This window comes from Cyphomyrmex costatus, unplaced genomic scaffold (assembly GCF_001594065.2).
Source record: "Cyphomyrmex costatus isolate MS0001 unplaced genomic scaffold, Ccosl1.0 scaffold5, whole genome shotgun sequence".
Classification (NCBI taxonomy): domain Eukaryota; kingdom Metazoa; phylum Arthropoda; class Insecta; order Hymenoptera; family Formicidae; genus Cyphomyrmex; species Cyphomyrmex costatus.
The window spans coordinates 4,811,833-4,834,447 of NW_017279267.1; the positions used below are offsets into that span (position 1 = coordinate 4,811,833).

Here is a 22,615-nt window from a genome sequence, read left to right on the forward strand (position 1 = left end):
CGCTATTATATGTATCATCGCTACAACTTCAACGTTTCAACCTCCTTCTCTTCCGTCAACTTTTCCCTCTTCATCTCTTTCTCCTCCCTCTGTCATGTCTTTATATCATTTTACTATCTCTGGTCTTCCGGTTGACGGCCGTATATACGGTTGCATTCGTGTTTGGCGCGCCCACGTTTCTTTTCATACTTGCTTTCGCTTTCTCGTTATCACTTTTCCCTTATGCACCCCTTGATCCGTGACCCTGTCATTTCCGACTTCATCGGTGCCATGATGATAAACCGCGCGCGCTTACCTGTGAAAGGCCGAGATATATCGAAACGGTCTCAGATATGTACAGGAATCTGCCATCAGCTGCGACAGCCATCGCGAAACCATCCAGGGACTGGCGACAAAAAGTACAAGATACTTGTGAGGAAACTCTGGATCGAATATTCTCAGACGATAAACGCGAAACGCTTTCCAAACATTTATACTTTCTCTTGAGAAAAAAATGGACTAAATATTGATAATATTTTCCGAATTATTTTTATTTATGATATAGTATTATGATTTTTTATATTTCGAATATATATATATATATATTTAAATTTGTTCGATAGGTTCGTACAATTTTGATTGCAAAATATAGAGCTTGTGACATGTAGAGCGATTTGAAAAAATATTAAAGATACTGCAGTTTGGTGAATACTATCGTTTAGAACAACAATGCAAACTTACCTGTAATATGTGGGTACCTTGATGAATTTCGAAATGATCTATCGCTGTAGATGACGATGATCTGACTCGATTAGCACCTGTATAAGATATAAAAGTAATAATGCACAAATTCTAGCATTGTTTGAATTATTAATTTCTCACGACAATATTTTGAAATTTTTAACTGCAATTGTCAGTGTTATTAGATTAATGCAAATGTTGTCACGTGTTTGTTAAGTAAAGTAAAAATTTTAAAAGTAGAATTGAAGCGAAACTGTTGGTACAGACTTCGTATATTCGTTTTTTTAACTGGAAAGAAATTTTTCTCTTTTAAGAAATTCCCGTCTTTAAATGTTATTCGACATGACAGCACAACGGAAAACGACGAATCTTCCGCACCAATCTATCGTTCGCTCTGCCCATAACAAATCAGTGATTTGAAATCTCCTGAAACAAGTATTTTGATAACGCAATGTCGAACAGTTACGACGATCGGCATATACTTATCGAGAAAGGTATTCTCGATTGATCAGCGATACGTGACTCACGCGGCATACACATCGGCGTTGAGCCATCGGTTGTGCCGACCCCTTTTGCGCCTCTTATTCTTTTCTCCCCTCGTTTAACAAACAAGACGCGGACTACTTCTTACCGTAATAATAATCCTACGCTCCCCCCAGCAGGTCCGTAATGAAAGGACTTAGAAGACTCGATCAAACTCGCGCGCGAACCGCTTAATCTCGTAAGTCCATCGGGATGAGGCGGAATGGCCGACTCACCAGACTGACCCTAAGTTTCGGGTTTTCGGTCAACAAGGTAATGCCGATATTTCCTACCGTACGGAACTGGACTTCGGGATAATCTAACGGGATTTCGTTTCTTGACGAACGCCTTTGTTCTCCCAATTATAATGACCCTTTCGTCAGGACGAACGAGTCCCTCGCACGCCTCGTTGTCTCAATCTTTGAAGATGTATTTCGTTCCCTTACTTAAAAAATGACATGATTAAAAGTGATTTTTAAAAAAACGTGATTTTTTTAAATTATTATCGTAAATGAGTTGAGTAACCCTTATCCTATCGATAATCGAAAGTGAATAAATTTCACTTGTGATAAAAATCGTCAAAAATGTCACAACTCAAAAAGGTTATTTAAAAATTATGAAGTGAAAATAATTTACTGCGAGTAAAATATGTAGATAAAATAGATCGTTATACATCGACATCTATCAGACTGTTTAAAGTTTCGGTTAATAAAAATAAGCGACCCACGCGTTGATACGCTTTTATCATAACAACAAAAATATTTGAAAACAATCCGGTATAATTCGTTTTATTTTGTAGACAATAATTTGCAAGAGATGAATTACCTCCGTAACGCGGATATTATACTGTAGCTCGCTGCGCGGTCAACCCTCGTCGACGCATCAAGAGTTCGGTAAACCGTACCTCCACCATTTATCACAATATTTTGATAAATATAACTTGACCGGGTGCGTGTGTATCTTAGGTAGCTAGAAAAATATCTGTGCCGATATTTCCACGAGCGAATATATCGTGTAATTACCGTACGTGTGAAAGTTGTCGATCGATTATTCCGAACAACCCTCGGTGAATCGACGAGCCACGGCTATGCCAAGTTTCGAAATCGCGAAATCATTTTACACGGTTAAGTCGAGAGGCTCTCATTCGTTCTGACGATGGCCCTGACATGCGGCGCTAACAGAAGAGGGGCGCACTGGATTTAGTTTGACGAGGAGTTGCGGCACAGCGATGCGCGGCACCTAACTCAATTTCGTTAGTTTAGTTACATTGGCGGTTCGTAACGCGAGGCGTGCGCTCGTAGGGGGCTGTCGTGATTAGATTTTCATGTGGATAGTAGTAGAGGTAGTACCTAAGCCTTTATACGTACCCGCGTATATACGTGGCGAAACCCCTCTCTCATTTTCTTTCTCTATCTTTTCGCGACCCTCCCACACACTGTAAATATTAACTCAACCAACCCCTCGCTCTCCGAAAATATGCGGTGGCTTCGCGGGTAAGTGAAGCTTCCCGACAAGTTCAACAACGGTGTCTTTATGATCTCTCTCTCCTTTGTCGAGAAGTTTTCTTTCGTTGATAGATAGCGCGTGACATTAGCGACAATCTAATAACGATCTATTCTTTCTGAAAGAATCAGTTTGATTAGTCGCGATATACCGATCGGGAGTAAAGCCTTGACCAGCGAGAGTATAACAGTAGTGCGCTTCAACTAACATGAATGAGAAAAAAACGTGAGAGAAAAAATACACTAAAAGCTGGTAGCTCCCTTTTCGCTAAATGAAGCACGAAAATGAAGGAGGCCCGCGGCGATCTTATCGCTCGATGATTGCCGACAATTCTCTATTACTATGTATCTAGAAATCTTTCTCTTTCGCAGGCTGCATGGTCACCGGAATTATAAAGGGTATCTGGAAGCTCGATCTATTGCGAAGTTTACGTGTTTCCTCAAGGAGGCTACTGTCCGCAATCTTTGTCAGGATATATTCCAGCGTGCAGTGTCCTAATGGTTCCTGTGATTCGCGTTATATTATGTGGACGAAAGGCACTTTATCAAGCCACGCGTATTTGCGATGTATATAAAGGCGAGGTATTTCACGAAAATACCCGGCCCCCAGAGTACATTTTTATAAATCGAATTACGATACTACGTCGCGACATAATGTCAGCTCTATCCGATAATAGAAGACACGTGTCTAGCGAGAAGACATTCGTAATCGGAGACAAGCCGAATATCTGCTAACGCGATTACCGCGTACTCTTGCGATGCTTATCTTGTACTTTTATTTCTAATTTTTATTTCAATCAAATTTCGATCATTTAACGGACAATTTTCACGTATTCGTCTTCTAAATGTTCAAATTCTTACAATTAGCATAAAATACATATTACACGTTTGAGATGATTTTCCTACTTTTAATTCCATTTTTTATTTTTCTTTCAAATTACCGATTTATACATTTATATATTTAATACTGTATTATGCGATAGAACAGCCGATTATTCTTCTTTTTTGCATTAGATGTATAATATAAAGAATGTTAAAAATATGTTAATATAACGCAAATAATTCTACAAATAATACCAAAATAATTCTTCACTGACCGAAAACAAGAATAGGAAAAAATCGATACCTTCTGCTGTTTTAGCGGGATGCTATTGGCGGTTCTAATATTAATTGTGAAATATCAAATTTTTATAGTGCATGTATATTGAAAAGTAAAGCGTATCACACGTACGATGAAATATTGCGACGATACATTCCGCACGTGTCCGCCGCAACGCTAGTCTATTCTACTGCAGACGACGCGAGCGTAAAGGAATTATAACGCGGCTGACTTCCTCTCTTATTCTTATATCCCCAGGGAGGAAGTTAGGCGTACGGAATATACGGGTCTCGATCCCTATTAACAGTCTGGATGTCTCCCCCTCCTCTAGGTTAAACGCTGATCCATCAAAAGACATCATCGGCAGATATATCTTCGTTGAATCGGCTGTCCGTCTATCGCGATAAATTAAAACAAAATATTCGTTCGATACTGCAAGTTGAATTTATATATATCTGACGACATTACGAACGGACGAAATTTTACGTCTCTCACAGGAATACAAAAATTGGTCATTGAACAAATTTAATTTGCTCCTAAACCGAAGTATAGGACATTCTTAATAATAAAATACATTTTACTCTTGCGACGAAACGTTTTAATCCAAATAATTTGCGGATCTAAATCATTTTCAACGAATCAAGTTGGTATTGTTAAGAAATCTTTCCGCTGTCCGTACAACAGATGAGCCAATGACAATCGCTGTAAGAGCGTGAAGTACGCCGTGAACCTTTTTCTTCTTGCGAGTCGCCGATATGAAACGTATTGTCTTACCTTTGACGGATTTGCTGGGCGGTGGACCATCGCGGGACCACGGCGGATCGCCGTGACTGGAGAAGTCGCGTAGTTTGAGGTACGAGATCGTTAGCCTTATTATGGAGGCCTTGTCCAGCTGGGAGGTGATGGCTGACGGTAATGGTAGCATTTTCGCGAGCTCGTAGAACTCAAAGTTTTCTTTACCCCGCCGCGACCTCGCCGCGTCTCGGCTCTTCTCCTTGCGCAATTCCAAGATGCTGTAATGCAAACACGCTCACGGTTACAGCGACGAAAGCAGCGCGTCTCTTTGGATCGCAGTAGACGCTATCGTGAATCGCAATTCGCACGTACAGAGAACAGTCCCCCGAAAAAAAAAAAAAAGAGAGATTATCAAGTAATTCCGTCTGTCAACGTTTAGCTTTTAACCACCGACTGTGGCTGTGTGGAGTCTCTGAAATTTCCACCACTTGGAATATCGACAAATTATTTTAGGAGAACATTTTATTTTGGGTACAATGAATTAATTAACCCTCCATTGCTTCCGTATGAGGCACAAATACAATCATATATTGTTGTCAAATCTGATTGACTGTGATATAGATCGATGAACCAATCGATGTTTATAAAGCCTTTGACTTTTACAAGACTAGTATCGCACTGAACATCAGACTAATACAGCGACATAGCGACACAACAGACGCGGCGCAACGTTCATGCAACGAGAGCACTAACACTTTGTCTGCTGAATAAGAGCAATGGAGGGTTAATGCTGAAAAATACAAGGAAACGCAAGCATATACGGCAAGTGGAGAACGATTATATTTTTATTTACCGTCTTTTCATATCTAAAAATAAGAATCCACACCCATTATAACTACATTATGTTCGCGATTAAGGGTCAATTAACTAAAATTATGAGCGCGCGGAAATCTACCCCTGCTTTAGGGGTAGATTCGATTTGATTAAAAGATTATGTTGTTCGATAAATGTCCTGGCGAGATAATTGTAAAAGCCCGAATTTTTTGGAAGTTTTAGTATTATTCATAATCGATTCTAATTGTCGTAAGACTGCCTTATAAGAGCCACCGCGATTGGTTTGTGACATCTTAAGACGGTCTTACACGTACCGGCCATAGAGTCATAAGACTAATATAGAGAGAAAGATTGGCGATCGGGTAGATTTCATACTTCCGGTTCCTTCTATCGGACGCCCGTCGTTCATCGCTCCGCGTCTTCTAATGGTATTTGCGAGCGACGCGACACGCGACGTACGGTAGAGGCGGGCATTGTTATTTCGCGCAAATGCGCGCGGGCAGAAGCTGAAATTATGCGGTCGCGCAAATAGGTATAAAGGCAGAGTGAGAGGCGTGGCGATGTGTTGTGTCGCGGTGCGGCCACCGCTTAAGCGGCATACATTATTCAAGCGCTATGAAGCCCATGTTTACTGACAAGCCGGCGAACGTATCCGTGAGTGAACATCGGTGTAACGTAACCACGCCCAACGGACGGCCCCTCGGGTGCTCGGTTTTACATTTAAACTGTAAACGCCGGCCAATTGGAAATGGTGGCGTCGACGGCATCGTACGTAATCTACGTGCCGTTTCTTGGTACCGCTTGGTCGTTAACCTTCGACGACGGCGAATCGAGGAACTGGCGCGCGGGTGGACCACGTCGAGCGTTACTTTCCAGGATGTCGCGAGCGTACGCGATGATTTTGTTAAATCGCTTCGAATATTTGCCCAACGGACTCGTTTCGGATATTCGAATCGAGTTGGGAATGTTGAGGAATTCGAACAACGTTGCGTATACGAACGAATATCAATTTTTAATGCTGTAACCGCCAGCTGTTCAGTCTGTTGGAACGGTAAGGCCCGAGTAACCCTTCTTCTTCAGGAATACCCCCCCGATAAAAGAGTGCATGTAAATTGAAGAAACTCATCTTATACTTGGCAAGATTTGTCCCTGGGAAGGCATTGGATAGTTAAGAGTTTCGTCCATTAACTAACTCCTGGCGTTCGGAAACCGCGGCGGGGAACCGGTGTGGTTCGAATCGAAATGACACGAAACGCGCAATGGGATTTTTATTCGTTCGCTATTGCGCTTAACGACTGTAAAACGTCGATGCTTTCCCCATCCACTTTGAATGTTGTCTCTCCCTCGCGCGAGAGACGCGCCAACGCGATGGTAACCCATTATGACCATTCTCGCTGCCACCCAAGCAGAGGGATCGGAAGTCGTAAAAACGAAAGAAAGGGGGAGCGGAAAAGAGAGAGAGAGAGAGAGAGAGAGAGAGAGAGAGAGAGAGCATTCCTCCGATGTGTATAAGCCATCACTGTTCCAGAATCTTGTTTTGCCATTTTACAGGCATTCCGCGACACTTGATCCTTCCTATCCCCGCCACGGTGAAGTTTCGTTTACGGGCGGACTCTGTTTTCGTCCCAAAGGGATAATGACAGATTCTTCCCTTCCACGACCGTGCGTTAAATGATAGAGTATACACATTTTGCAGTGGAGCGTGCGCTAAACTTTTCCCACTGATCGCGATTCTCGTCGGCTCAAATACAGATACAGTATATATATATAACGAACTTTTTTCAACATTAAAGTAATATATACAAACGTGACACGAGTTTCGTGTTATATATTTATAAGCGCAAACGTGGCGCCCCGTCACGTAAACGCGGATCAAATTGAGACGATTAAAAGACGGTTCTGCCGCGGTGATTGGCGAGGATAAAGAATACGATGGAAGAGGGACGCAACTTCCTTCGTTTCCTTTGACCGTGTCGAGTCCATTCCCCAAGAGGAACTTAGCTGGAGAGAAGCTGAAGCCTAAGCACGCCGAGCACAGCAGCCCTCCCGTACGGATCACCGCCGCGGCGAAACGCGTCTGCAGACGTGTGAAAATAAAATTACGTCCAACTTTCGGTCAAATTGGTCGGAATTGGGCGGCGAGGGCTCGCGAGACTCGAGAATCCCGTGGGACCGGAGATAGCGGTCCTTCGCGCGTAACCATCGCATGCCGGTATACCAGCCTGGTATATCCTTGGCGATCCTTGAGAAGGCTACCCACCGTGGAGGCGTCTTCCGCCACTCGACATCCTCTTGCCTCTCTAAGTGCTGCCCATCAATAATTCAGCAGCGAGCTATGACGAGCTCTCGCCCTCGAATTCCCGCACGCCACCCTTCGTTTCCTTATGTTTCTCGACTTTAAGCGCGGTTCAGATCGTGTAGTCGTCACCGGGCGCGCCGTGATAATAATCGACTCGATTATCAAAAGGAAGGGTATATATATTTATTAGTCTGACTCTGTTCTCATATGTCAGCAGCGACCCTTGATATTCTAAGAAATAACAGCCATTTCTCTCAAAAAAATTTTTACATTAAAAAAATGTAAGAATCTTGAGTTTATTACAATATTTATCTATTTCCATTTGTAGCTAGCAAGATTACTCGCAGTCTGTATCGCTGGCGTGATTTTCTTGGATTTTCCTCACTCAGAATTTTACGACAAAATACAAAATTGAAAGATATAGGTGGAGATTGAATATACGTTCGTTGTAGAAGATTGCCCGAATGGCAAGAAAATTGCGCGGTATGTGATCGTAACGGGAATGCTCGCAACCCTTTCGCAACCCCCGACGATGGGTCGTCTCTCGGATATGATTCCTCTCGGCAACTAGGCGGGAAGTGGGAGCGGTATCGGCAACCGTAGAAATTATAATGCGCGTCGTAGCACGGACTCATCGACTAATTCAATTAAACGATTCATTTGCCGGTCCGAAGCACCACCTGAGGGTACGTCCCGGTTCCATCTGTATTTCTGCGTTCATGGGTACGTCCGTCTGTGTGTGTGCGTGTGCGCCGTTCTCGTCGAAGAGGAACGTGAGTCGGAGAAGGACGAACGGACCTTCCAACCTATTCCCAGGAGAGTCGTAGCCTCGCGCAACAATACAATGCTCCTAATGTTACGGCTCCAGTTTCGACATAATTTTCTTTCGCGGTCCCTGGAATCGGGGGTGGGAAACCGGGGTAGCTATCGGATGCCCGGGCTTTTGTAGCGTTATGGCGAAAAATGTCATTTCCGCCGACCGTTCCGATAACGAGGAGAGAAGAATAAGTTTTACGGCATCTCGCGTCGCGATTAGAATCGCGCGAGGAATCGTAAATTCCTACGGCTTGCGACGATTTGGATTTCTACAGCCTATGGTCGTTTCTTGAATATCGATGCTCGAACTTGCGAATTCTCTCAAATTCGTCCGACGCGCGGTTAGTCGCCGCGGAGAAGCGATGAGATGTCGCGTCGACGAGTTGGCGAACGTCTTCGTGAAGTCGCTATAAAAAAAAAGAGTGAGCGTTTGTCTTTTGTCGTTTACGTTCTTATTCGATGTCATGAATAATTCATGGTACATCCCTCGCCTCTAGTGGACCAAAGTACGGTCCGCGATTTCATTCATGATGCAACGCTCGAATCATGTCGGGTTTTATAAGCGAGCGCGAAGGGGATAATACGACGCGTGTAAATTCGTGGCGTTACGCAATTACGCATAGGATGAGCTTCGGAACGTTTCATTGCCGTTGAATTCGACGCGAAAAGGGAAAGTTGAGCTTTTTGGAAACAATTCTCTTGGAATATCTCTATCGATAATATGGCTATCTTTTTTGAACGTTAACGAAAGCGACCTATCCTTGTAATTCAAAGGTAGTACGCTCTATATGTTTTACAATATTAATCGTGACGTGGTGGATAACGAGTGTGAGGAAACGCTTTCCATGGAACGGAGCGGAATCTGAATGGAAGTGTATAAAACAAGAAAGCAGAGAAAGAATAACGCCGGGAGCACTAAAGCATCCCGCTGCATCCGTGGACGTAAATCACGACCGCCGTACGCATGCATGCATGCGCTACACACCTACAATAAAACGGAAAAAAAAAGAGAGAGAGGGGAAAAAAGTGGAAAGAGAAAGAAAGCCGAGATGTGTGCGCGACAGCGAGAGAGGGCGAGAGAGCGGGTAGATAGAGAGTCGGAGGGAAGTTGGCTCCTGATGACGCGCAGATAAGGGAGGGCTTAAAGTCTACGTGATGAGCTTCCCGATGCGGAGGAGCGGAGGTCGAGCCTGAGAACTTTCGGTAAATGCACTTGTAAGAGCTGTTTCTTCTTTCCTTTACATTTTAGACGCGACCTCAAACTCTCCCCTATCCCCCTCCCCCTCCACCCCCGGTATCAAATGTAGTTTACAGCGCGAAGTGCTTTGAGTCTTCGTACCTTCTGTTTTTACGTCACGGATAAAGCTTGCTAACGCCCGGATAAAACTAATCGTTATGATCGAGATGTTACAGAAAGAGTATAATAATTTATGATATTGTTTTTAGAGGATTAAAAAATCGCGATCCCCAAAAAGAGAACCGAAATTATATAGATACGTATAAACAACGTGTTTCTCAGTAATAATTGTACTGTATCACCTTTTTTTCAAATTCAGCTATTTATAAATCGCTTTGAGAAAATTGTTTAAAAAATGGTTAAATATAAAAGATGCTGTACGTATATAAGAAAGAATAATTAGCTGAAACCTGCAAATAATGCGACTTTACGAAAAGACCGGATTGGTTGAGACCCGGACACCCACTGAAAAGTTAAGTAGCTGACGTTCGTTCGACTATAGCAGAGAAAGCAAGGGGTTTCGAAAGGCCTCACGTCCGTGGCTCGCATCCGGATGCGCCGGTGTCTTAACTTCCGGGAACGTGAGCCCGTGGTCGCGCGGTGGGACGCATTCGTGGCGCGACATCGTCGCCAAAGTCAGATATAATGACGCGGTCACTGATCTCAGGAGTCAAAGTTAATTGTTTTGTGACACTTATACCTGTTCCCACCAACGCAGGTTAACTTTAATCTCGGTTCAATTTGCTCTTCATCTTTTTCCAATTCTAAAAATTAGAAAAAGATGAACAGTAAGTTAAACCGAGATTAAAGTTAATCTGCATTGGTGAAAATGGGCGTTAATAGTTTCGCCGTATATTGCAATCTCTAGCTTAGATTTATATTAAACGATCTAAATCAAGGTTGAAGATCGGTTGAAGGCGAAATCAATCATTCACGCATTTTTATAAAGATTGCAAAGGTTTTGTTTTCGTCGAATGAAATTATTGAGACTTCGTAATAATTATATTTGGTAAATTCGGTCCTGGTGAAATGAATTAGCTTTCACGTATAATGTAAAAGTTTTTGAGTTATGATTAGAGATGCAAAATTACCGTCAAATTCAATTTCACAATTACTCACGGTAAAATTACGATAAAAATGGTAATTTATTGGTAATTTTGGTAAAATTTGTTTTTTTTTAGTTTTATGCATGAATAGACTGTATTTTCGTACATATGTATAATTAAATTAAAAATTATACACTCATTCAATATTTCTAATAGGAATCGATTTAACATTATTCTATATTGTTACTATAAGTATTCTGGCATTTCTGGCAATAGTATACAATTACAAGTTTATTTTATTTTCCATATATATTTATAATTATATTTTTGTTATTGCTCTAGTAAAAACTTGACAGTCGCAAAAATAGCAAGCAAATAAAAATGTTATAGGTTTATTAGGTATGAAAAATAAAACTACCGTACCTGTCACACCTTTTAAAATTTTAATAAAAAATTTATTTGAAGTTTCTCTAGTTATTACGTACAGTTTCTTAATTATTATTATATCAATATGTAGTATCAAAATCAAAATTTAAATTAAATAAAGTGTTTTTAAATTTTTAAATTTAATGACTAAATACTCTTATATCAAATTACTTTAATTTTATTATTTTTTTAAAATTACCATTTTACCAGTCTCCATAAATTACTGACTAATTTACAGTAAATTATCGAGTAAATATTATCGTAAAATTTGGTCATTTTCATCTCTAGTTATGATATATCAAAGGTGTAAAACTTGTGCTCACACAAAGTACTTAATAATTCAAAAAGTATATCTATATTATTATACTATGACATTTTTTGTTCGATACATTATAAGTTATGTATATTATATGTGAAAATTAAGCCATTTCATCAGAATCAATTTTTCATTTAGATCTGGATTTTATTTTCCGATAAACTCGTGTGGTTTAGACTTAATGTAACGATTACATTTTTTTTTAGCCATGATAATATTTCTCTAAACTGATGGTTTTGTAAATTATTCAATATATAAAACTATAAATTTAGTGACCATGGCTTAAAAAAAGATATAATTTTTAACCAAATTTAGCTCGTTTTTTGCAATGCAAAGTATAAAGAAATGACGGTCTAAATCGAGCGGTAATAAGGATTTTTTATATAAAATGAATAGATTACAGTATGTTATGATAATAAAAATAAAAAAACATATATATGGTATAAAGAATATAAAAATCATTTAATATAATATATCTTAAGAATATAAAATTGGTATAAAATCGAACATTTCTGAACTCACAGGTCTTTCTTCAGCGATTCTTGAAGATGTTACAAAGTCATGGAGATGAATCTTACGGTCTACGAGATCATAGAGTGGTACAATTGTTTCGAAGAATTGATTCTCCTGTTTGTATGTGAATTGTGTTTGAAGTGAGAAATTGCTATGAATTAATTTTATATAAAAAACCCTTAATACCGCTCGATTTAGACCGTCATTTCTTTATACTTTGTACATAATTTTTACATTATCATCAGGTTGTGTCCACAATTAAGTTAATCAGAGAATGAAAAACCGAGCTAGAATTAGTGCGGGGTCCTTTTGTGAATTTCATCGGCTCGATGAAGGACTATCGCGATGAAAACCGAGGGGGCTACGTGTGCGCAATAACGAATCGTTCTCCTATATATGTAGAAAAGTAAATTACGCAGATTTTCCCTGGATCCTCCTCTTACCCCAAGGGACAGTCGACGGCGATTAAGAATCGTACTAGTCCGATCGGTTCGTTACTGGCGACGTCGGAAAATCAAAATAGAGGTTTTTTTATATCGGAAGGAAGATAAGGGCGAAAGGTAAGGTAACATTGACGGCTCCCCCGGTTGCCCCGTCAGCATCAGCGTTCCTCCGATATCACATCGGGTTTACGGCCGCGGCGTGACGTACTCGTCTGCCCCATTGGTTTACCACCCTTGCGTCTTGTACCTACCGCCACCCATCACCATTCCCATTATCCACTCACTGTGACAGAGCTCTCTTGGGACCGTACCCTGTACTACGGGCGGCCCTTTCATCCGATTTCCGAAGGGCCGCGGAAATTCTCGGTGTCAACCGTCCTCCTCGTCAGATGTACCTGCGTAATTTGTCGAACGCGCGGGACATGGTTACGTCAAGTGACATATAAATAATACATGACACATCGGGATTAAACGGCGGCGACGGCGGCGCGTTTCTAGATCGTTCATATCGCAGGGATGATTGTTGAGTCAAATGCTGATCGCTATTCTTGTAAAGTATGTATATATATATATATATATATGTCCAATTAGGGTGCTATTCATAAACAAGAAGAATCGCTTCACGGTTTACAAAAATAAAGATGAATTTTATAACAATTATTGACAAATTGAAACGCGATCGAAGCGATCGATCGATAGATGATTTATCAAGCGCGGGTGAATGAGGATCATCTCGTGCCGATCATCCAAGTTTAACGGCGCTTTACGACATTTTTATAAGCAACTATTAAGCATAATACGTAATTAGAGAAATAAGTATAAGAGAAACAACATGCCCTGGCTCGAGGAGAGGACCCTGACTCTGTTTGTACGGGACACAGAGGTCCGCCGGTACGAACCAGGAGTGCGTGAACGCGGGGTTGATGTTGATCGCCCCAGCGGCCCCCTGATGGGGTCCGCCGACACCCACACCGACCCCGACCGGGCTTTGTCGTTGAAAGCCCCCGTAATCCATGGCCACCTGATACGGCAACATTTCTTCAGCTTTTCGTCGCTTCGCTCACTTATATATCTTCACTTATCCGACGACGATTCGTCTCTCGCGACCGTCACTGTGTCGTTTCACCGCACCCCCGTGCTGTTCACGGTGCACAAACTGTTACGCGAACCGGCACACCGCTGTGCTGGGTACCACGTCACGGTGTCTTTCTCGACATCGACGACGACGACATCAACGGCCGACCGGACGCACCCCCGATCGAATTCCGGGGCTCGCGCGGTGAAGGGTGGACACGAGAGCTCGTGTATCGCCGTTGTTCGGGTTCGTGACCGAGCGAGCGGTTAGACGGGACTGTACCCACGTCCACGACGAGCGAGACGTCGCGGGCTGAGAGCATCGAGAGAGCGCGGAGAACGAAGGAGTCGGGAGAGAGAGTACGTGAATAACGGGAGCGTGCGCCGAATAACGGGCGGAGTTATCCCGCCCACGAAACGCCCTGCTCGACGAACGATGCTGCTTTCCGGCGCGACGCGCGTCCGCCCACTCACCCTGCCTTATTTCGTTGACGTCGTCCTCGTCCTCATCCTCGCCGTCGCCGTCGCCGCACCGTCGTCTTCGTCTTCGTCTTCGCGGCATCGAGGTGTGCTGTTCCTCTCTGCTGCCTGACATCGCTCCATCTCCTTCTCTTTCCTTCTTCCTTCGCCTGCCTCTCCCCCCTCCCCTCTCACTCTCTCTCTCTCTCACTTCCACATTGCGCGATGCGACGCGATACGATGCAACCTCGTTCCTCTTCATCGACGAGGATACCGCGTACAATTTTCATTTCTGTATTTTTCCTCTCGAAGAGACCACCCGTTCGTATATATATATATAGCTATCTGCACGTAGATGATTAATACAGAGAAACTGTGTGTCATTCAGAAAATTCTAGTTGTTAAATTACCATTTGCGTTATCGAGTATAAAACCTGAAAAATTTGCATATACTAAGAGACAGCGGTTGCGGAGAGCATTATTCGCCATGATGTCGGCGTCGCGATGTGTCGAGTAAGTCTTTCAATATTCGTCTCGTGCATATAGAAGCCGGGACTTTCACATCTTCTAACGGACGTCCGCGATGTCTGCGAATTTGTCATATATACGTGTGCGCGATTTTGTAGTATAATATTTCGCGGTACACCCGAAAGATAGTTTTTTTATTATCACAGCGTTTACTTAAAACGCGAAACAAAATTGTCTCGATTAAATTTATATCATCTTCTATTCCTCTCTCAAAATTGTCGTCTAATTCTTACAAAGAATAAAACTAAAGAAATTCGGGGCAATTCGATCAAATGCATTTTCAAAGAGACTTGGAAATGAATTGGATCGTCGAAGTATTAATGATTTTGCACAAAGAGCAGTTAATTACGTAAAAAAAACTCATCTAAAAATTATACACGGATATAATTTGATCATAAAACGCAAATCAAATAATTCATCAGTCCAAGCTGTATATAAGTTATTCCATGCCTAGGAAGAGTAGCCGGTATCGTTTCAAATAGATTTTTTTTGAAGACACGAAACCACTAAGACTAATAAGTATAGAACTATTCTGACTCACATGTTGATGAAAATTGTTTTCTTCGAAACAACATTATTTTTCTATAATATATTAATAAATAAATATCCACTGTGTGAAAGACATGTGTTCTTTTTTCCACGTTTGCTATAAATGATTAACACTACTATGTTCTCCTCAGTTCGTACAACTAATACATTTTTCTTACAGCAACTTTACACAATACAGAATCGAGGCGCTGTACTTTCTCTCAAATTTCTAGACGCTGACATTTTTTTTTTTTCTATTAGTGTATGCAATTTTAATAATCTCATTACACGTAAAAAAAAAAGAAAAAAATACATGTATCAATAGAGAGTCGATTTGTATCGCGAATCGTGTTACAAAAACATCGGATCGTAGGATATTTGTATTTAGAAGTCGCTTGCGCGACGAAAACGATAGGCGGTCGTTCCCCGTTCCTAGATCCGAGCGATGGGGATCCAGCGCAGGTACGAAAGACGAATCGAAGCCTAGGAGGCACGGGGAGAACAACGACGCATCGACATTGCTAGATACGACGAGCTCGCTGCGTGTACTTAGCATGCATCCCCGATACGAAGGATTCCTTATTGTATCGTTGCACGTGAGCGTAATGCACAAATATGAACTTGGCTGCGGGCTGTGTGTTCCTACCCGGGAGCTCTCCGATGATAACTCCGTTCTCATAATCATACATATGGATGTCCCACTCCTCGATCGCGGTACGTCGCGTTTATCCGAACAAACGTAACGCTCACGTCGCGATTGTCTCAGCATATATATATACGTAACGCGCTGATCCCTCGGATTAATCACTTTCTCCGCGTGGAAGAAGAACGTACTGAGAATTTAACTCCCGCGTCGTCGATAATTGTACGCGGATACATCAGGCGATAAGTGCGTCTCGGTAAGCGTTATCGGTACGTTCATGCTGGAAATTCGCGCAAACTCCGGAGAGCTCCTACGGCTTAGGACCGCATTAACTGTTCCTTCAATCGGATAATATCGCTTTTATGTACATAACGATCCGTATCTAACCCTTTCCAGGGGGACAATGTATCAGCGCGGACGCATAAACGTCGGCCGTCGGCTAAAGAAGAGCCCCATTAAAAGCGACCGCTCCCCCGCGGACCCGCGGACGCGATAAGAGTTATCTCCATTCTCTAATTGAAAGTTAATTGGTCCACCGTTAGTTAGTCGTGCGAGACCCCGCGTTTCGCTCCTGTGGGTCGTCTACCACGGCTCGGGGCGGCAATTTAGGAACAGTGTACCGACAATAATGAGACCCTATCTTATGGCGTTACCGCACCGACCCGCACCTTCTCCACTTCGGGTGTACACGTATTACCTACGGTGTTACGTGCGCGCCAAGTCCTCCCACGTGTTCGTAATAAACTGGCCCGCCACCGTCTCCGTGTAATCGAGAATTTCCGACCAACACGTAGCGAACGCGCGTACCTGAGACAGAAAGATTACGATCGGGGCTTTCGAAGAGCGAGAATCGAGCGCCCGACTTGTGCGCACACGAGGATGCACGTGTCCTCTAAGCGGTTACGCGTGTTGCACCAGTTGGTATAGTGTGCGGTTACTGATTACTACACTAGACGGGAGGAGATAATATCGCGACGTATTAAACGAACGAGCGTCATTCGCGGTGTAGAATACACTGATTGTAAATTACCGTTTCAGAGTACAGCGCTAATTTTGTAAAATTACTTCGAAGTACATAAGACTTCTCGTGATGTACGATTCGCACAAACCCGATATAAAAGAAATAAGAAGGTGAAAACGGTCAATGTTATTACACCGATTGTGAGTGACGAGAAAGCTGTTTGTTAGCTATTGAATTAAGAAATTTATATACCCCTAATTATTTCTTAAAATTTACCCTAAAAATATAGTACTACAATACAATATTTTGAAGATTTTTACCATGCACACTTCAGTAAAATTAATCAAACTTATTTTATATTTTGTAAGTGAGAGATTTACATAAAAATTCTTCGAAATATAATGTCTCGCGATTGCCAAATTTTCAGAAATAATATTCTTCTCGAAACGTATTCGCGCGAAGAATGCTTTTCGCTTAACAAACGCATCAAGTAGTGTTTAGTAGAAAGTGAAGAATGAAGATGTCTCGACACTGTCACGGATCAAAAGGGCAAACGCCTTGCCCGGTCTTGCCCGTACGGGATATTTGCCCACAGGGCACATTCGGGGAGATATTCGTGGATACACGAGGGTTGACATACATACACCACACGTGTGTATGTAAGCGTATGCGGCGCCCGTAATTTTTCAAATTGCACCACTGTCATTCACCCTCCCGACCTTATCGTCTCGCAAACGGAAACGCGTTGCTCTCCCTCCCCGCGAGACTCTGTCTGCCCGTCTTTCCCCGACGATCCTCCCTCTGCTGGTTTCGTCTACTCCCGTCTTTGCCTCTCTTCGTGCCGAATTCTCCCTCCGCTCGCCAGGGTATAAGGGGAGCCTGGCTACTAACGAGAAACGAAGTTATTTGAGGGTGCTACAGAAAGGAGTCGGACAATCATAATAATCAAGTGCGATTCGCGTTTATTGTTGGCGATTATTGCTCACCACCCTCTCCGGTTGGGAAGGTTCGCGCGCCGCTCCTCGCGCTGCCGCCGCAGCTCGGTGGTAATAAATAATAACAACCGAATGAATCTTCGCACCGTGGCGCGAAATAAATAGAGTTAAAAAGTTCGCCGATAGCGAGAACTCCCGTGAGATAAGTCTCTGTGAAATATTTCGTGGCGGCTCCTCTCCATCCGCGACGCTTCCGCCGCGCCTCGTAATGGCTAAGCTCATTTCGCCATCGGTTTTCACTTAATGAATTTTGTCCTCTTTATATAAATTTATTTTCTTAAAAATTTATAGTCTTTGCTGTATATACAACGTGAAAAGAATTTGAAAATAATTTTGTAGCTCTATCAAAGTAATTATATGTACAGGACTTTCAAATTGATTGCTAGAATGTCAAAATTTTTTATCACGCTTGAACTTTTTTCAACCTAAATTTTTAGATACTTTATCAAAGTCCGTGTACATCTTTGAGTTTTGTTATAATCGATAATTGTGAATATATAATCATTGACACAGACAGATATGATTTGCGATACTCCATATGTGCAGTTCATAAATGTCTCAAACGACCTAAGCCACGATTTTATCGATAGCTGATACAACAAAATTTTAGATCGCGATCGTTTATCAATTACGTTACGCGAACGTATTAAAAATAAAAGAAGCGGGCGCGCATAAGGACTCCGTCCCCTTGTCCCGCGATTCATAATTACGTCGGGGTTTCAATTACGTCTGTCGTCGAGAAAGATTAGCGAAACAAATTGCTTTCTCCTACCGTCAGCGCACGCACACATATTAGCGTAACTTTTTTAACATTAAAGGAAAAAAAACTGCTCGCCCTAGTGTCTCCGGGAAAAAAAAAGAGCGTTGTAGTTACATCGTTCTGGCACCCTCCCTGTCGCGCTACTTAATTATGCCTTGCCGTCTTCGTTCAGGCCGAAGTAATCTCCTTGTCCTCTCCACGTTGTTCCTTCCACGACACAGGCTGCGTGCACATTCTTGTCGAGATATTACCTTTTTTTCCCTTTTTAACACCACGACGTTCCGTCACCGTCGACGCGGTAACACGCGCGTATTTCATCGACCAATGTGACGTTCCTACAACGCTATCCAGGATAGCAGCGTCTTTGAAAAAGATATTCCACGTCGAAGGCTACTTTGACTGGAAATCTGACCGATTGGCCGCAACTGCGGAGTTGATTAGATTCTATTTACTGGACGCGAGTTTAGTGGTTCGATCCCTCTTCGCTTCCGTCTATTTCATCCCCCTTGCAGCAAATCAACCGGTATACGGGGCCACACGATCCCGCAGACCTTTCCTAGTTCGTCGCTAATTTAGAGGAAGGAGCGGCCGGGTTCGATCTAGCCATTTATTTGTCAGTATTTGCAGAATGTTGCAAGTCTTTAGAATATATTCTGATGCTCACATATACATATACTTCTTTGTCGATACAGAAGGTGTGTGACAAAATGTACTTATTAAAGTTGATTATAAAGGACGAAGGGGGGAAACGAGACGATCTTTTTCAGACGTTCCGCTTGTCTCCTCTCACAGCGACGCGACGCGACGGTGTAAGAATTTCGATCTCGGGGAGTGAAAGAAACGTTCTTCCGAAGCGCATTTCCACCCACGCGATAGCCCTGCATTCTTGCGCACGTCCGAGAGAACATGGCAATTTTTGGACTTTCAGGCGTGCAGTGGCGTAGATTGACAAGCGCGGGGCAACGGCAGTAGCGGTGGAAAATGGGGCTCGGGGGAAGGAAATAACAGGGTCCGGGACCCTATCGGCGAGGCAATCACATCCCCCTTCAAGAACACACTGGCATTCACTGAACTTTAAAATCAAATAATGCCCATTAAAATAACAATACGCGTCCCCGGCGAGCAGGTTAAACACTCTCTCGCTCGGCTTGTAACCCGCTCACTCTCTCTCTCTCTCTCTCTCTCTTTCTCTCTCGCCTACGTTCATTACCATACGGGATCGGGTTACGACAATTACGTTAAGTATCGCCGTCGCTAATACATACCGATTTGAGAGACTGGGGGAGAGAGGGCGGTTGTTCCTCCGCGTTGACCCCCTATAATATCTTAATCAAACTTGGAGTAGGCGGTTTGTTTTCGCGCACCCGTGATTTCGCCACGGCCAAGCCCGATGAGCGCGCGGATACCCGCGCGTAATTACCCTCCGTAATATTTTGCGATCCGTCGAATTGTAAACGCGCAGTTGGCGCGTAGGAGAGACCTGGCGAGACAAGGTCTTTGGAGATTCACCACCTGTGCCAGCGAAACACAGAGATCGTTATCGCGATCGTGGTCGCTTCGCAGGATCGACATAACGTAAACGGCGGCAGGACCGTGACCTAAGATCGTTATCGTCGCGTTACACGATGCTTATCGCGTCGTAATATATCGGCCTCACTGCCTCTCTCTCGGGCTTTTTGAAGCGGCTACGTTATTCCGACGATTCACCTGTGTAGTCGCATTGAGAAAGATTTGTCTCTATATATACAAGTGAAATCGCGTTGCTGCGCGTTAATTGATAAATTCAATTCTCTCGGCTTTATCACGTATCTGTCACGTGGACTTGCCATACTGATCGCGTCGCATGACTGTGATGTATAGCAATACGGCAGATTTTGTCTGCAGTCAAGGGTGCCGATATTTATGATAAAATGCCTCCTCTGGAAAGTTCCCCCGAGACTGGGGAAACGACACGCGGCAATTTATGCACGGCGCTGGACGAATACGCGCTACCTCTATTAAACCAACGGCTGATCGTGCCAATCGTTCGTATTACGATACATTCTTATTATATTCAAATACAATTTAAACGGATTTCGCTAATTTTAATACGATGCGTCAGATGGTTATGCCATATCGCATATATTATAGTTGCCTGCACGCGCATCAAGGAAAGTTGTAAAAGGAATACCACGCTCGTTATGTAAGTTATTGCGTCAGAGGTAGCTCTGCCCGAAAAAAATGACAGCCAAAATCGACAGGCATTATTGAGTCATTTATTATATATGTACACTGCAATGCATTAAGAACGAATAAAATTCACCGACGAGTCGGAGTCCGATTTGCACGTCAAACGGACGCCCTGGCGAAAATAATGTTAAAAGTTTATCAAGAAGAGCTCGCTTAAATGTTGAGTAGATGTTTCATTTGAATTTCATAAACACTTTAAATAAGTTGTTTGTGAAATGGAAATTTAAACATGGAATTTTGTTAAAGAGATGTTCGCGATTATGTTTTGACAAATTACGCTTTGTGCTTGAAAATATCAATAAAACTCTTCATAAATAATATAACATCGATAATAAATGGCTATCTTAAATAGGTATAAACGCAATGTCTCACTATAAAAATTTTCGTCAGGACAGTGGCGCGGGGAAGTATAGTTTCCCCGTCGGCCGTTCGCGATTTCCATGCGGGACAAAAGGGGGCGAAACGCATTTCGGTTTGATCCCGCGGATCGAGAAAGAGCTAAAGTTAGAATGGAAAGGTGAATTTCCAGGCGGCTATCAAAGCCGCGATGGCGCCGGCGATCTAACGACTCGCGTTGACAACCGGATGCGAGAGGAGAGGAGAGGCCCGATACTCGCCGCGCGGCGAGTTCCCGCATCGGTCATTAGCATGCAACTCGCGGACGTACATATTTTGGGGAGTCCTCGCGAAGAATACCAATATTCCGCTTTGACATTCCAATAAAACGCGCTCGTTTTGTTTATGAGCTTGTACGCGATGCGTGAGCGTGCGTGCGTGCGTGCGTGCGTGTGCGCGCTCGCAACCGCGTACGTCCACGTCGTCACCGTCACCGCGAGAGGTGGTTACATCAAAACGCATGAATGGTATTGGAGATTGAAATGGGAACGAAGAGACAGAGAGTACACGACCGCACCCACACCGCGATCGGTGCCAGACCGCTGGAAACGCGTTAACGAATGTCGTGCCACCCTCTCTCAGCCGTATCGAGACAAGATGCTGAATACATTATACATGTAGAAAGGACTCCCTCGCCAACGTCTGCTAAATCCTGTCCCCCTAACTTTATTAATTTTACACGTGGAGTTGTTTTTTCTTACTTCCTGTATAGGTATTATAATACATATATATGTCTCTCGCTTTTCAGAATATGCACGTATCAACAATTTAATAGTCGCTAGAATTTAATCGTCGACACGTAGACGATGTATCAAACGCTCTGTCGTCAACCACTTTTCTTTTTTTACATCTCTCGCGCGCGGAAAATAAACGTACAAGCTCCGACGGAGAGATCACGCAGAGATAATTGGTAAATTATTATTTTTTTCAGGGGTAGGGAAACCCGAGTCGTAACTAACGCAGCGCGCATTTCGTCGGAAGAGAAAACGGCGACGGAGAGGAAGAAGGGGAGAAAAGATACAGAGAACACCGATCCTCTCCGAGCGAGGCGTATATATATATATTTCCCGCGGAATCTCCTAAGCCGTCAGATACGTACAAGCCCAACTTGACACGATTTTCAATCGTGCGTATAAACGAAAAAAAGTTTTCAAATACCAGGGACATTACGCTTCGCGTACGGGACGTTCCGCAAGACGAGCATCCGCTTACAAGACGACTGTCGACCGCGTGATCTCGTTACTCTTGCGGCGATCTCCCAACGACGATTTTTTTTTTTTTTTCCGTGAATGCTCCGCTGACCCCGTCGTCGAGCTCGAGTCGTCTCGAGTATACAAGTTTCGTACGAGATATATGTATATAAGGGTATAGGGAAGAGAAGGGAAGGGAAGCGCGCCTCGTGCCGAAACGAGGCATGCGCGCCTCGCGCGCGAGTCAACGGGGAAGAGGAGGACGGAGGCGGAGGTGTCATCGATGCCACGGGTATTACAGCAATGATTGGTATGCCCGGCGATCGATCTACGATCTCCCCCCC

At 43.2% G+C, this 22,615-nt stretch overlaps 1 protein-coding gene across 1 annotated transcript in view; it reads right to left on the reverse strand.

Moving 5' to 3' along the window:
* The window catches only part of LOC108778341 (protein trachealess), an 84,063-nt gene that overhangs the window by 5,865 nt on the left and 55,583 nt on the right, over positions 1-22,615 (reverse strand). Inside the window, exons 5-7 of the mRNA XM_018545496.1 lie at positions 4,618-4,856; positions 721-797; positions 296-385 (exon numbers count right to left, since the gene is read on the reverse strand). Of these exons, the coding sequence (XP_018400998.1) occupies positions 296-385; positions 721-797; positions 4,618-4,856 (406 nt within the window). The remainder of the gene's footprint in view (positions 1-295; positions 386-720; positions 798-4,617; positions 4,857-22,615) is intronic.